This window comes from Thamnophis elegans, chromosome 4 (assembly GCF_009769535.1).
Source record: "Thamnophis elegans isolate rThaEle1 chromosome 4, rThaEle1.pri, whole genome shotgun sequence".
In the NCBI taxonomy this organism is placed as follows: domain Eukaryota; kingdom Metazoa; phylum Chordata; class Lepidosauria; order Squamata; family Colubridae; genus Thamnophis; species Thamnophis elegans.
The window spans coordinates 114,859,352-114,875,552 of record NC_045544.1 but is presented as its reverse complement, the minus strand read 5'-3'; the positions used below and the strand labels follow the sequence as shown (position 1 = coordinate 114,875,552).

General features: G+C 42.0%; 1 protein-coding gene across 1 annotated transcript in view; it reads left to right on the top strand.

The window, feature by feature from the left end:
* The window catches only part of GAREM2 (GRB2 associated regulator of MAPK1 subtype 2), a 32,187-nt gene that overhangs the window by 8,136 nt on the left and 7,850 nt on the right, over positions 1-16,201 (top strand). Inside the window, exons 2-4 of the mRNA XM_032216095.1 lie at positions 1,234-1,374; positions 10,648-10,778; positions 13,432-14,625. Coding sequence (XP_032071986.1) covers positions 1,234-1,374; positions 10,648-10,778; positions 13,432-14,625 — 1,466 coding nt within the window. The remainder of the gene's footprint in view (positions 1-1,233; positions 1,375-10,647; positions 10,779-13,431; positions 14,626-16,201) is intronic.

Genomic DNA, 16,201 nt, shown 5'->3' with positions numbered 1-16,201 from the left:
GCATGGTTAAGATGAAATTCTATCCTTGTGTATTTCTATATAACTTCCCTGTGTATTAAATATAACATGCTGTATAGGATATACATTTTCTCCTGGGTTATTTTGTGGATTTAAAATGCCTATGCTATGTGCACCCCAATGGCAGGATGGGGGGGCTGGAGGCAGAGGAGGAGGAGGAGTGAATTCTTCATTGCAGGCCCAGATTTAGCATCAGTACAAAGGATTGTTCCAAGCAGGGCTTTGGGCCTGCAGCTCTCGCCATTGAGCACAAAGGGCTGTTTCTGGGGCAACCTGTCTCTTGGCAGCATAGGCCCACTCTTCTATTGCATTTGGCTGGGGGAAGTGGAGAGGGATGAGCTCCACTCTTGGAGCTGGCACCTCAGGGGTGTTCTGGGTCTGGGGTTGTATTTATATAGTAAAGTCTTCCAGTTTCTCTCATTCTCAGTGTAGTTCCTGGGGTGACATTTCAAGAGACAGAGTTCAGTTCAGTTCAGTTTATTATATTTATATGCCGCCCTTTTCCCCCGAAGGGGACTCAGGGCGGCTCACAACTCGAACCAGGGAAGGGGGATACAGACAAAAATTTAAAAAACAAAGCAAAGCATAACCATGCATAATTTAAAACACGTTCAATGAGATGTCTATGTTAATCTGATGCATTATTTCTCTAGCATTCTGTACTGTACCTTGGTGCTTTATTTTCAGCCAATTAGGCCCAACCTTTCTGGAAAACATCAGGTTAGGGAAGAAGGGACTTAGAGAGATTGACTTACGCTTAAAAGTCCTGCCAACATTGGAGTGTGCATTGCTCAGGGTTTAAAGACGATGACTCTAAAAACTCTCTGTTGCCTTGCTACATTGACAGTAATGATTCGAAGAAGGCTTTGCATGGAGAAGTTGACTGATTTGAATAGCCAGGTGCCTACCGGTCATATCATAATTGGACTTTTATGCAGAAGGGCTCTGTGCCTGACTTTTGGAAAGTAAGGGTACTCAACTGGAGATTTACCCCATTAATGTGAGAATATGAGGGGGTCATTTTAGTGGAACTCTTGATGGCGTTTTTCATCTTGCAGCAGCTTCCAGGGCAGCTCCCAGAATTCTGATTGAAGTAATCTGACTAGAGTCTTCTCTCCTTTATTGTCATCACAATAATGCTGGGTTGGTGCACATCTAAAAGATAGTTTGGGTGAATGCATAGCAATCTCACACCTCTTCTCATTTCTGTCACAGGGGAGTATGTAGAGGGGGTCAGTGACCAAGATGTGCTTCTCATCCACTCCTGTCGTCAGTGGACTACAGTGACGGCCCACAGCTTGGAGGAAGGACATTATGTCATTGGCCCCAAGATTGACATCCCCCTCCAATATCCAGGTAACAGAACGGTGAGAATTCAGTGAAGCACATTATTTGAAGGGAAGTAATGGAAGAGGGTTAGACAACAAATACTGCGATTTTTCTACAGATACTCTGATAGCTGTCCTAACTTCTTGAATGTCTCTGGTTAGGTTAGTTTCTTTTCTTTTATCTTTTATTTCTGATCAGTAGTGATGTACCTTTTCTAAACCTTGATGCATCAATCACATTGACCTAGGTGATAAACTATAAAGTGAAAAAGATAGATCCCTGCCTCACAAACTTATAAAATGAAGTTGGGAGAAATGGATAAGAGAAGATCTGGACTGCTGTTTACGGATCTGGGCCTAAAAAAAATAGAGTGTTAGGTCATAGAGCAGTGTTGGCGAACCTTTTGGGCACTGAGTGCCGAAACGGGAGCGCATAGGTGCGGGTGAGTGCCATAAACTAGAAGAGCAGCTCCCCAGCGCACACGTGTGGGAGCACCATAAACTAGAAGAGCAGTTCCCCAGCACACATGTGCATGCCGGGAAGCTGAGTTCTGATTTCTGGTGTGCGCATGCATGTTGGTCACCTGGTCTTCCAGTTTCTGGCACACATGCACACGTGAAGCTCAACTTCCTGGTGTGCACATGTGCACCAGGGAACTGCTCTTCTGGTTTTCGGTGCTCCCGCGCATGCGAAGATTATCTGGAGGGTGCGCATGTACCGGAAACAGAAAGAGCAACAGGGGATGGCTGGCATGCCCATAGAGATGGCTCTGCGTGCCACTTCCGGCACGAGTGCCATAGGTTTGCCATCACTGTTATAGATTAACAGAAATTTCTGCACTGTTGAATAAGCAAAGCAGCAGCCAGGAAAGTTAAAAAAAAAACCGGGAACACTCCTGATCAATCCAGTGGCTCTGTATCTGGGATGGTGAACCTATGGCACACGTGCCACAGGTGACATGCGGAGCCATTTGTCAGGGCACATGAGGCATTGCCCTGTCAGCTGGCCAGTGTGCATGGCCAGCTGAGTTCAGCCTTTTTTAAAGCCATTTTTCACCCTCCCCAGGCTCCAGATGCTTTATAGGAGCCTGGGGAGGGCAAAAACAGCCTTCCCCTCTGGAGGCCCTCCGGAGGCTTCAGGAGCTTCTCTGAAGCCTCCAGAGTGCAAAAAACTGGCTCTACAGGCAAACCGGAAGTTCAGGAACAGACTTCTGGTTTGCTCGTAGGGCCGGTTTAAGCCCTCCAGAGGCCTCCAGGAGGCTTCCCTGAAGGTTCCGGAGGGCGAAAAACGACCCAACAGACAAACCGGAAGTCACTTTGTTTGTTTGTATGGTGATTTGTTGTTTGTTCGTAGGGTCACAGGTTTGTTCATAGGGTCATTTTTCGTCCTCCCGAGCCTTCAGGGAAGCCTCTGGAAGGTCTCTGAAGGCTCCGGAGGGGCGGGGGAGGCTATTTTCGCCCTCCCCAGGCTCCTATAAAGCCTCTGGAGCCTGTGGAGGGAGAAAAAAAGCATGCAAAAAATGGGGGATCACACCTGTCATGCATGCATGCATGCTGGGTGTGTGTCATATATTGCATTATGGGTGCGGCACATCCGCGCAAGACCCTCCTGTGCTCCCCTTGCTTATGGCACGGTTCGCCATTGCTGGTCTATATTATCTTCAAATTAGAGGGATTGCTTATCGTTTGCCCTCCGAGGCAAAATGGCATGATGAACTATATTATCTTGATAAATATATGAGGAGGTTGGAAAACTTTTTAAAGTTATGGTTTAGTTGTTCTTATAATGATGAGTGTTGTGTTCAAAGCAAGAGATACTTTTTTCTTTTTTCCTACACATCCCAGTTCCTCTCAAAAGTTTTATTGCATATAGATGTCTCATCAGGATCTCATGAGGTTCCCATTCCAAGTGCTATGGTTTTTAATCTGTGGAATCCTTGGTGGTCTCTGAACTTGGTTGTTTTCTTGCATATATTTGGTTACCTAGCTCGGCAGATTCATAAGATCTCCTTCCACTAGAAAATAACAAGGTCTCCTTTCCTGTTTGTGTTTGGGGTGAGGTCTTTTGGGTAAATGTACACCCACCGTGAGTCATTGTTGGCAAAGGAGCTGCACGTGTATTGGCTGAAGCAGAGTGGCTCAGTAAGCTCCACATTGTCTACTTCTCTCAGTACTTCCTGATAGGCTTTCAAGAGATGAAATAATTTTCTGATATCAGAGAGTGAAAGAAGCAAATGCCGTTTGTAAAACAAATGGACAAGGATCAGCTATGTGGAATCAGCCACATCTCAGGCTAGACTTTTCATAAGAAATAGATCAGTGAGAATCAGGACTTGTAATTAGCGAGCTCAAAGGAAAAAAAAAACTCTAGATATTAATTTTGCTGCAACAAAAGCTATTGTTCTAGAATCTAGTGGGTAGGTGGGTGAATGCTAATTTTGGGTTTCCTATAAAAATTGTAATGAGAATGGAGATCTATATTGCATATACTAGGTTTCTGCCATTAGACAGAGAGCTCCAAAATGTACCAATCCATCATGTTGCCTCCCCTTTTATTCAGAAAGAGAAGGGAATCTCCCAGCTTCATTTGGAAAATCTGTTCCCCTCCCCCCTCAAAAGGCTTATTGGGCCTGGTTTGCCTTCTGTCAGTTTTGATTTATGGTCTTATTTTTGTCAGGTTTTTCCCCCCCTTTGTCTAGTTCCCACAGCATGCTCAACCTCTAAATCTGTACTGCATATAAGGAATCTATGGTCCTCCAAATCTTGAACTACAACTCCCAGCTGCTCCAATCAATGGTTGAACTTTGTGTTAATAGAATCCTTATTCTTAGTCTAGGTCAGTGTTGGTGAACCTTTTCGGCACTGAGTGCTGAAATGGGAGCGCAGGAGTGTGGGTGAGTGCCGTAAACTGGAAGAGCAGCTCCCCAGCGCGCATGGGCGGGAACACTGTAAACTAGAAGAGCAGTTCCCCACCTGAGCAGTTCCCCACCTGAGCTTCCGGTTACCAGCATGGGCGCTGGTTACCTGTCTTCCAGTTTCTGGCACACAGGCATGTGTGAAGACCAGCTAGCTGTGCCGGAAACTGGAAGAGCAGCAGGCGACAGCTGGCGTGCCTGGAGAGATGGCTCTGTGTGCCACTTCCAGCACGTGTGCCATAGGTTCGCCATCGCTGGTCTAGGTTTAGTTGCAAATATTCCTGGGCACTGTGATCCTGGACTTGCTAATGCTTACTCCATCTTGTCCAAGTTCTAGAGATATGGAAAAAGAGTAGCAGTGACCTGGCTCAGAAAATACGACGAAGGTGAACACTAAATGAAGACAGGACATGGTTTGCAGTAGGTTGGTGCCTAATGTAGAAGATCAGAGAGGGAAAGGGAGTTGCTGGCACCATGCGAGAGTATTGGGAGGTGCTGAACAGATGGTACAGTAGGAAGGAGTGACTGGAGTCGTGAATTAACAGAACTGACATCATCGCTGGCCTTTAATGAGACTCTTAAGTGCCTCCCATCTTTGGTAATGATGTGCAAGTATGAATAAATAATGAGAGGCAAGCGGACAGGAGCAGTTAATTGCTGCTCCTTGGGGAGACAGATGGGACAGGAAAAGAAGAGTAAGTGTGTTAACCTGTTTTGTTGGCCCCATTCATAAAAAAAAACCAGAGCAGATGGTTCCAGTTTCAGCTTGCAAGCAAAGCAAAATGCACACTTCATTGTGAAACCGTTGCTTTTGATAAGTGGACAACTGCATGCAGGGAAAACATTACCTTGCCACAATTGTTGGTAGCTGTTAAGAATGGTAGAAATGAGAAAGGTCCGACTGAGCAGGCTTGCCAAGAATTGACTTGAGAAATTCAAGTCTCGTTGAAATGAACAGGAGTTGCTTAAAAATGTCATTCCTTGCGGTGATGGAGACATGATGTGCCTAGCCTGTGCTATTTAGGAGAAAGGAGACACCACTAAGACTTTTCATATGAGAAATTGTATTGTGTCTAGGCAACAGTGTGTGTATCTAAACCTTCTTCTTGGGCTGCCTTGGAAAATCAACTCATTTCATCTCCACTGAAATTAATTAGGATATTTCAGAGTTATTTTTGCTCAAAATGTGTTTAAATATCACACAAAGTTTCAGTTAGTATGATTAAGCACTCTGGGGTCTGAGTCTGCTTTTGGCAACAGCAAAACACCCCTAAAAGCATTTATTGGCTTTTGAATGTGCTAAAAACAGAATTTTTAAATTGTGCTCTTTTCCTGATAATTTAGGGGTGGGAAACATTATTTCTGCCTCTATCTTTATCTGCTCAACAAGCCTGTGGCTTAATTTAGGATAGCACAGGATAAATGGCTAAAGGTCACATAGTGAGCTTCATGGCTGGATTGGGATTTGACCAGGGGTGAAATTCAGCAGGTTCTGACAGGTTCTGGAGAACCGGTAGCGGGAATTTTGAGTAGTTTGGAGAACAGGCAAATACCACCACTGGCTGGTCCCAGAGTGGTGTGGGAATTGAGATTTTGCAATATCCTTCCCCCAGGAGTGGGAAGGGAATGGGGATTTTGCAGTATCCTTCCCCTGCCACGCCCACCAAACCACACCCACAGAACCGGTAGTAAAAAAAAATGAATTTCACCACTGGATTTGACCCCAGATATCCTTGGAGTCTAATCTAATACCATTCTGATCTCACTTAAACCGATTCTATTGTGTTTGAAACCAGAATATTTAAATTGTACTGACAAAATGTCCTCGGCAATCATTTATTATATACTGACGAGTGAACTTGAGATTCCCATATAACCAAAGATTTTAAATTGGGGGATGAAGGGAAAAGAATAGGAATATTTCAGATTAAGTAAGAGAGTTAAGATAGATAGAGACAGGGAGGAGAGGGGTTGAGAGATAGAGGAGTTTGGGTAGCCAAAATAAAATACTTTCTCTTGAGGACCTGCACCGTGGAAGAAGGAGGGAGGTCTCCAGACAACCAGACACCATCTTGATTGGACCATGTAACTGATTGTTTGGGGTTTGGGAAAAACTTTCTTTTTTAACTAGGTGAAAACTGGGAACCTTTAGAGTCACCAATATGATTTTTTCCAATAAAGCTATCCTTTGAGGAATTTGCCTGCCTCAGAATTTTGCTTGCTATGGATTTATTACTTGGAACCCTGACACCAGAGACTTATGTTCCCTGAGTGTCTGAAAATAGTGCCATCAGCAAAAGACCAAGATCTGTTTCTCATCTGTTAAGCACCTGAGGGCAGGACAAGAAGCAAAGGGTGGAAACTAAAGGAGAGAAGCAACCTAGAAATTTCCTGCCAGTTACAACAATTAACCAGTGGAACAACTTGCCTGTAGAAGTTGTGAATGCTCCAACACTGGAAGTTTTTAAGAAGATATTGGACAACCCTTTGTCTGAAGTGGTGTAGGGTTTCCTGCCTAGGCAGGGGGTTGGACTAAAAGACCAACTCTGTTATTCTGTTATCTCAAAAGGTGGGACACATAGTAATGGATTTAAATTATAGGATGACAGATTATGGTTGAATATTTGGAAACATTTCCTAATAGTGAGGGTCATTTGATCGTGAGCAAACTACAGTATCTAGAGAGGACAAACAAAGAGGCTGGGTTCTTGTAAAGAGCAAAAGTTTGGACACAATGGCCAGAACATAAACTCCCAACATTGTCATTCCAGGTAATGTGAAATAAATGTGTGAAGCCTGCGGCCTTTCAGAAAGAAAACACGATAAAGACAATAACTTCTGGCATTTCTATGAATGTCCAAACGCTTCACACACATTATTTTCATCATTGTATCTTATAAGAGAAACCTGTGATATATTTTGTACTGTCTCATTAATGCAAGGTGAGGTAAGTGCATGGGTGTCTTCAGGGGAGTCAAGGGAGAGCATATTATGAAAGGTATGTGATCATACAAATTATCTACTGGTATCAAATGTTAGGATGCAAGTACAAAATGATGGCATCTGTGTGATGATGATATGATGTTTGTCATCGTTATGATTTTCTGCAGAGACCACTAGGTATGTGGGCTCATTGCACCAGGGCGCCAGTGAAGCTCATAATACTCATTCTGGTTCTGCCATTGATGTGTGGATTTCAGATAAAAAGTTGAGGCTTCAATAAAATTCACCAGACCGAATAAGAATGCTGTTTCTTATTTCACAGAGTTACTGCATTGAGCTAATCAATTAGGCTTAGTAATGAGGCTTCCATGTCCATTCACTCCATCATAAACTGCTAAATTGCTCATAACCATTTAGTTTTGAGACACAACTCAATTAAGAATTACCACAAAATTCCCATCTAGGCATTTTTCTTCACCTGCGTCTGTGTCTTTTGCTATTTATGCATTGAGGAAGTCATTTTGAAAAGGAGAGCTTCTCTGTAATTTTGCAATCAGAGTTTGAAAATCAGAAAAGCCATGTTCAATAAATAAAGCAGATTTCCCTCTTCCAAATTCTTCCTTTCAAACAGCTAAAATAGGAGCAGGCCTGAGCATGTTTGGGTCCTTTTTCTTTTTCTGCATAACTGGAATAATACAGAAGAATGCTCTAGAAAAGACCAATGTATTCCCTGAGGTTGAAATCCGCATGTGCGTATGTATTTTTAAGTGACCACTACTAATAAGAACATGGCAGCATTAATTCTACACCGCATTTTCTGGTAAAATGTTCTAACCTCCTATCTTGCTAGAAATTGGTTCTGGTAAAAGACATCAAGAAGTCATCTCCATCTGGGCGAATAATAGTCAAAACACACACACACACACACACACAAAATTTAAACTTCATTAAAAGGTTATATTGTTATGCTGTTATGCCTATCTTGCTGTAGCCCAGATAGCAAGAGTGTAAAGAGGCAGAGATGCCATGGATACTCATCTCTATCCATTGTATGCCTTTGTTCCTCTTCCAGCTGGTGCATTGATGCCCGCATCCCATCCCACAATTGCTTGTCGCCCTATTGCCTTTTCCTTGGGAAAAAAGAAAGAGGCCCACGGCTGATAACAGAGCTGGGGACAGCCCTGACACCCTGCCTCGTTCTCACTTGCCATCATCATCCTGTCATTACCTTCTACTCCAATTTGATGTCTCCATCTGTTTGGCTTCCCTGTTTGCTGGGTACAGAGAAATTGCTGGGCGAACTATGGCAACTGAATCCCGGACAGAAATTAAAGAGAGCAATGCCATTTGCATTTCAAGGGATCTCTTGCTACTGAAAAGTAACCAAGGCAGTCACAGGCAGCTCTGAGCTCCTTCAGAAAGAATAGGAATGTAACACAATATAACAAAATAGGCATTGCAGAGGGTAACCCAGATTAAGGACAAGACTTTCAGCAAAAGGCATAACAGACTAAGGAGCAGGACGGTCTTAACCCATGGGCCTCACAAGCATAGGGGCCCCATCCTAATCTGTGTATGTCAACCCTTCAGTGCACCTTGTATCATATAAATACAACATTTATTGCATTTTTCTGCATTTTTAATTCATATGGGTATTAACATGCCAATAAAATTAATATATGTTTAACTTTGTCAACCATTTACATTTTTATTCCTGCGAGTAGTTGTTATAGGGGCTCCAGTACACTCCCTCGCCCTGCTAGGGAGATTCCCTTTATTAGAGAATTACAGCCAGCAGAGATTTGGTGTTCTGAAGACAAGCCAGTGCTCCATCCAGTCCCAGGTTCTTGCTACCACAAGGGCTTGCATATCTTCATCCCATTGGATTCACATTGCCGCAACTCTGGATGCCAATATTCATTTTTCACAAGAATGCACATTGATTTATAAATAGGAAAGTTTCATTCCCAATTCTAGGTTGTGATTAGCCTGTGACTTGGAAAAGGAAGAAATGCATTCCATGTATATTTAGATATAATTTTACTTTTGGTACATAGATATTTTCCCAGGTTGGCCTTTCTTTTTTTGAATGGAGAATGTGCCTGCCTCTGGACAGACTTCGATGTCCATGGTAGCATAGAAATGTAACAAATACGATGGGGAGAAAATGATCAGAGGTTTATAAAATTATGAGTGCACAATATATCAATACGATATTTTCCTCATCTTTTCTTATTTATACTAGAATATAGATTTGAGACAAGGAAGAAAAGTTCTTTTTTTTTACACAGTCCTGTTAATGTATGGAATGTACAGTAATAGGATCTAAGTAGTGGCCAAGAACAAAGAGGGCTCTAAAAGGGAATTGGTTAGGTTCCTGAAAGAAAAGTAAATAATTCAGTCTTTGTGAGGGTGGCTCTATGGAATTCTAAGTTCGGGATTACTCTGCTTCTTTCTGATTCTGATTGACAGAGAGCAAAGGGGGAGAAATCTATTGATTATTTTGATGCTTATTTGTGGGCTTCTAAAGCTATCTGGTTAACTGTGCCTGGAAATACTGTAGGTTGCTATCTAAATAGAGCCTTTGTCAGATCCAGCCACTCAAGGCTCCTTTATTGGTTTGGTTTGGTTTGGTTTTTTATTATTATATTATATTATATTATATTATATTATTATATTATATTATATTATATTATATTATATTATATTATATTATACTATACTATACTATACTATACTATACTATACTATACTATACTATACTATACTATACTATACTATACTATTACTATACTATACTATTGTATTGTATTGTAATGTATTATATTATATTATACTATACTATTGTATTGTAATGTATTATATTATATTATATTAGACTATTGTATTATATTATATTATATTAGACTATACTATGCTATGCCATGCCATGCCATGCCATGCCATGCCATGCCATGCTATGCTACTGTATTGTATTGTATTGTATTATATTATATTATAATTTCATATTATTTTATTATTATTTTATTTTATTATTTTTTCATTTGGTGTCCAACTCCAACGTTTTTCTTTCATCTTCTGCAATTTAAAAAAGAAAGAAAAACCAAGAACTGTAGGGGAACAAATATCCCAGTGATTGCTAGCCATAATATATTAAAACAGGCTCTGCATTAAGCACAAAAATACCTCTGATAATAAGATGTTGGAGGGGGGGGAAATTCATTAAACCCTGTTTATAAGCTTTCCTACTGTTTCTTGTTGACTACTATTGGAAATATTAATTGGTTAGTTAGGTGATGCCCAAGAGGCATAGCAGTAGGTCTTCCATTCCCTTCTCTCCTTCCCTGCCAGCCTCTTGATTCAGTTGCCTATCTGGCTTCAACAATCTCTCAACAAACCCATCTCCTAACTAAACTAGCATGTTTTGGGTTCCAATCCTGCAGGGAAATTTAAGCTGCTAGATCAGGACAGGGATGTCCGAGAGCCTGTGCAGTACTTCAACAGTGTGGAGGAGGTGGCGAGCATCTTTCCAGATCGGGTGTTCGTCATGGAGGCCATCACCTTCAGCGTAAAGGTGGGTTGTACTGTTGGAAGAAATATATTTCTGGGTTCAGTTCCAAGTGGGAAGAAAGACAATGGAAACATGGTGGCTGTTTGGAAAGATGGTTTTTAATGGTGGACAGGACCACATGGTTTGAGGTCCTGGGGGAAAGGGGAAGAGATGCTGAGAGTAGCCTGGTTTTATGGCCTCTCTGGGCCCCACCTTAGAGCTTCCTGTTCCTGTGTAAGAAATGTATTCTGATTGGTGGTCAGACTCCCAGGAGGTGCGGGTCTTAGCTAACTTTATAGGCTGTCTGTCTCCCAGGCTTGGTTGAGCCTTTGCTGGGTGATGATGTAATGAAAGGGCTTTGGAATTCCTATTATGGCTTTGATGGAAGGAGATAGATCTTTGTTATGTAGAATAGTCTGACCCAGATCTTAATGGCCCATTAACAAAGGCGGAGGGGCTGAGTTTCTGCCTCCCTTTTAGCGGGAAATATTCTGCCCTTTTAATATTTCCTAAAATATTTCATTGTCCTAGGAGAGGGGTGGGTGCTAACTTCCTACAGTACTACATATGTCAGTTGTCTAAAGCAGGGGTCTCCAACCTTTGCAACTTTAAGACTTGTGGACTTCAACTCCCAGAGCTCTGGGAGTTGAAGTCCACAAATCTTAAAGTTGCCAAGGTTGGAGAACTGTGGTCTAAAGAATAGATGGGGAATGGGGTAGGAATGCTGTTTCCACTCAGTCCTTCTGTTCTGGTTTTATATCTGATTTCCTGACAGTAATTTTCTTCTGCTTGGTTAATGAAGAGCTAAGCTACAGCAAAGCAAATTAAAAGAATTCTTGCAAGCTCAGATTTGATCCCATCTACTTAACCAAACATGTGATTTGCAGTTTAGTTGACTATTTCATATCTGATAGGCTGCATAACATTTTTGAAGGATCAGTTTTTTTATGCAATAACCATTGCTAAAGTAAGAAATTAGATAGCTGAGATTTAAGGCGTTAAAAGCAGAATATAGCCTCACTTTCTACTATAAATTGGTCTCAAAAGTTCAGAAGAATGCTTTAACTTTTGGGCTTCTCCAAAATGACAACTGGTTAACCACTGGGAGAGAGAGATGGGTTGGATTATTGAACTAGTTCTCTTTTAATCTGAGCCAACAGGCTCTTTTTGTATTTTTGAAAATGGTCTTTTTATTTATTGAATTTAGGGATCTGCTCTGAATGATTAGAAATATTAATATGTCTTCTTAATTTTTTTCAATTGCATTTTAAACCTGAGGTGGAGATAAGATTTGGAAAATCAGGGAGTACAGTAAAGCATTTGCATTCATTCACTGATTCAGTGTTTCTAGTTCAATTTGGATCTCTGCCTCTCCAGTTGTAAGATTGTGAATTGTCTCTAGGAATAAATAGAAACACTTTTCCTACCACAAAACTAAACCCACTCTAGGAAGATGTAAAGCACTTTGTTGAAAACCACAACAATAATAACTAATGTGCTTCTAAGTTTAGACAGGGTTTGGTTTTCCAAAAAAGCAAAGGATGGAAACTTAAGTAAGTATGCACAAAGCAGAACATTTCAAAAACGTCATTTCCTCTAGGACTACAATCCTAATCACAAATAGGGGTATATTTCCCATTGAACAGAGTGGGATTTTCTTCTGGGAAACCAGAGAGAGAGAGAGAGCATTGGAGTGAATCTAGAAAAATAGCATCTTAGCACTTCATTTGCCCGGTGAAATGAAAAACAGTTTCTGTACTCTGTAAATAAAGAGAAACACAGGAGTTTTTTTCTTTTCTTTTCAAGTGGTGACGGCTTTGATGTTAAAGCCAATCCAATTATCTATTTTGTGAAAATCAACAACAATGTCTTTTAAGTAACCCAAATTAGATAATTTATTGGAATTTGACTTCTCTCACCCCAAACCCACACATTCTGGCATCTCGCTTCATTGGCCATTCAGGTGTCCATCTCTTAAACTTTTCTCTCATCTTTTGCGTCAAAGAGGCTCCTATTCTGTTGCCCCTTTTTGATCAAATAGATACAATTCAAGAACCCCTGAGTGGAATGAAGTCTATCAGCCCCAAATGATGGTCCGTGGTACAAGCAGTCCTCTACTTCAACAGTTCATTTAGTGACTGTTCAAAGTTCAAAGTGACTTATGACCGTTTCTCACAGTTATGATTGTTGCAGCATCCCCATTGTCACAAGATCAAAATTGGCAACTGGTTCCTATTTATGACCATTACATTTGCAACCATCTGACAAGCAAAGCCACTGGGGAAGCCAGTATTCACATAATAACCCTGTTACTTACATAACAGTTGCAATGATTTACTTAACAACAGTGGCAAGGAAAGTCGTAAAATGGGGCAAAATTCACTTAACAAATGTTTCACTTAGCAACAAATCTTTTGGGCTCAAAATTGTGATCGTAAGTCGAGGACTAGCTGTACTCCTTTTCTGTTTCATACACAGCACACACAATCACAGAAATCCACCTGTTAGCTTTTTCTTCATGGCTCATGTTATGGCAGAGCACAGCAGTAGCTTTTGTATCACAGAACCCTTCTTTCCGTGGTACAAAGCCCCCTCTTTCCTCACCCTCCACATTGTAGAATTCTCCTTGTTAAGCCTCTTATCTACCTATTTTCCCTCCCCAATTGGCTTCTTCCAGGTTGTGTCAGGCGAGTTCAGTGAAGACAGTGAAGTATACAATTTCACGCTGCATGCAGGAGATGAACTAACCCTTATGGGCCAGGCAGAGATTCTGTGCGCAAAAGCTGCGAAGGAAAAGTCGCGTTTGAACACGTTGCTGCGGAAGTTGGGCAAAGCAGGCGTCCCTGGCACTGGCGGTGGGAATGGCGGTAGCGGTAACAGCAGCGGCAGCAACAACCCTGGGGGGGGCAGCGGCAAACAGTTGAAGGGCAAGATGCCTTGCTTGATCTGCATGAACCATCGGACCAACGAAAGCCTCAGCTTGCCTTTCCAGTGCAAAGGGCGCTTCAGCACTCGCTCACCGCTGGAGCTGCAGATGCAGGAGGGGGAGCATACCATTCGCAGTATCATTGAGAAGGTGCGACTTCCTGTCAATGTGATTGTGCCTAGCCGGCCACCTCGAAACCCCTACGACCTGCACGCCATCCGGGAGGGCCACTGTTACAAGTTAGTGAGCATCGTCTCCAAGACAGTGGTGCTGTGCTGCATTCTCCGCAAGGACGAAGTGGCTCCCTTCCACTTCCTCCTGCTCACAGACATGCCCCGTTTTCTGCTGCCAGAGGGGATGTTGCGCGTAGGCGGAGACCCCCAACTGGAGAAGTTGTTACGAGAAACTGCTGCCCTCTGCCAGGAATGCTTCGATCCCAATGAATATTCCAAGGCTGTGCGGGAGGCCAAGCCAGACTTCTCCGAAGAGTGTGCCAGCCCCCGCCATGTACGGCTCTGCCTGCAGGGCTATAGCCGTGATGAATTGGCCCAATCCTTTCAGCGCCTCTCCCTTTGCTTGTATGCCGCCTCTGAAAGCAGTTGCCAGGATCCGTCTCAAGGAGGGAGGACCCAACGATTGCTTCTCCCCTCTCACCGAGAGCCCTCCAGCCTTATTTCTGATCCTTTGGATTCTGAGCGTGAATACATGACACCTGATTGGGTGGAACCCACATTCCGGACTCAAGAGCTCCCGTATGAAGAATTGTGGACTAATCAAAACCCAGAGACGTATTCTGAATCCAGCGGCACTGTTCCTGGACTGGAGAATGCCAGCAAGGGCCAGCGGGATCTTATCTCTTTCGGGGCTTCACCTTGCCATCGAGGCCTGCCGCAGGAAGACCTTAACACAGATGCTCCTCCCCCAGTCCCACCCAAATCTGAAGCGGTAAGAGATTCAGGTAGTGGACAGTTTGATGGAAAATAGAAACTGCCGCCAGGGCAACTCACTCATAAATGAATGTGTGTTTTATTGTTTAATTTGAATTAACTGCCAAAGAAAGTTGTTGTCATCCAGGGAAAGGAAACACACTTAAAAATGCATGTTGCTTCTTTAGACAGATTCTGCATGTAGAGATGTAGATGGATAAACCTTCCATCCTGAAGATTATTAGAAAATGAACTAAAATATATTACTATAAATCCTTTATAAAAATCCATAATCTAACCACCTTTGGAATGTTGCTAACAGTTTTTGTCACTGCACACATTTGAAAGTTTGAGCACTTCCTTTATAAAGAAAACATACTATAACAAGTGTATTTTAAGGTAGAGAATGGTGCATACAGATATGAAAAGGAAAGAATGGGAAATGTTTTTGCCACTCTGCCATAAAACTAGGACCTTGAGATCATTTGGTACAGCTGAAGTGTGAAAATTGATTGAGAGCCACAGTGACACAGTGGTTAGAATGAAGTACTACAGGCTACTTCTGTTGACTCCTGGCTGCCTGCAATTTGGCAGATTGAATCTCACCAGGCTCAAGGTTGACTCAGCCTTCCATCCTTCCAAGGTCGATAAAATGAGGAGCCAGATTGTTGGGGGCAATAGGCTGACTCTGTAAACCCCTTAGAGAGGGCTGTAAAAGCACTATGAAGCAGTATATAAGCCTAAATCCTATTGCTATTGAACAGTATTTCTTATACTGCTTACTGTCTTGCATAGTTTAACTGTAAAATTACCATAGCTATTTGTTAGATCTATAACTTGGCTTTCTTCAGTGGCATATCTAGTAAATTTATTTAGTGACTGCTCGAAGTTACAACGGCACTGAAAAAAGTAACTTATGACCATTTTTCACACTTATGACCATTATAGCATCCCCGTGGTTACGTGATTTATGTTCGGGTGCTTGACAACTGACTCTCATTTATGACGGTTGCAGTGTCCCTGAGTGAGGTGATCACTTTTTGCAACCTTCTGAAAAGGAAATTCAGTGGGAAACCAGATTCACTTAACAACTGTGTTACTAATTTAACCAATGTAGTGATTTAATTAATAAATGTGGCAAGAAAAGTGGTAAAATGGGGCAAAATTCACTTAACAAATTTCTCACTTAGCAACATAAATTTTGGTTGTGTAAAGACAACCTTTGCACAAGTTGAGACTCTAGAAAGAGTGCAGAGAAGAGCAACAAAGATGATTAGTGGACTGGAGGCTAAAAAGATATGAAGAACAATTGCAGGAACTGGGTATGTCAAGTTTAATAGAAAGAAGGACTGCATTTATTTGTGGGGGGGGGGAACACCTCATTTCATTGACTTCCCTCATATTTATCAATTCCCTGTCTTCTCTTGTAATTAATTAGCATTCCATAGCTACTGAAGCCGCTTAGGCATCAGTCTTGCTTTGGCTTTATTATTCCTTGGTTCATTATAAACTTTAATTCTTATGGATTTCCCCATGACTGCTATATCTTATTGATGTATGCAGAGGGTAATCCTTTGGATACATAAATGAATTAT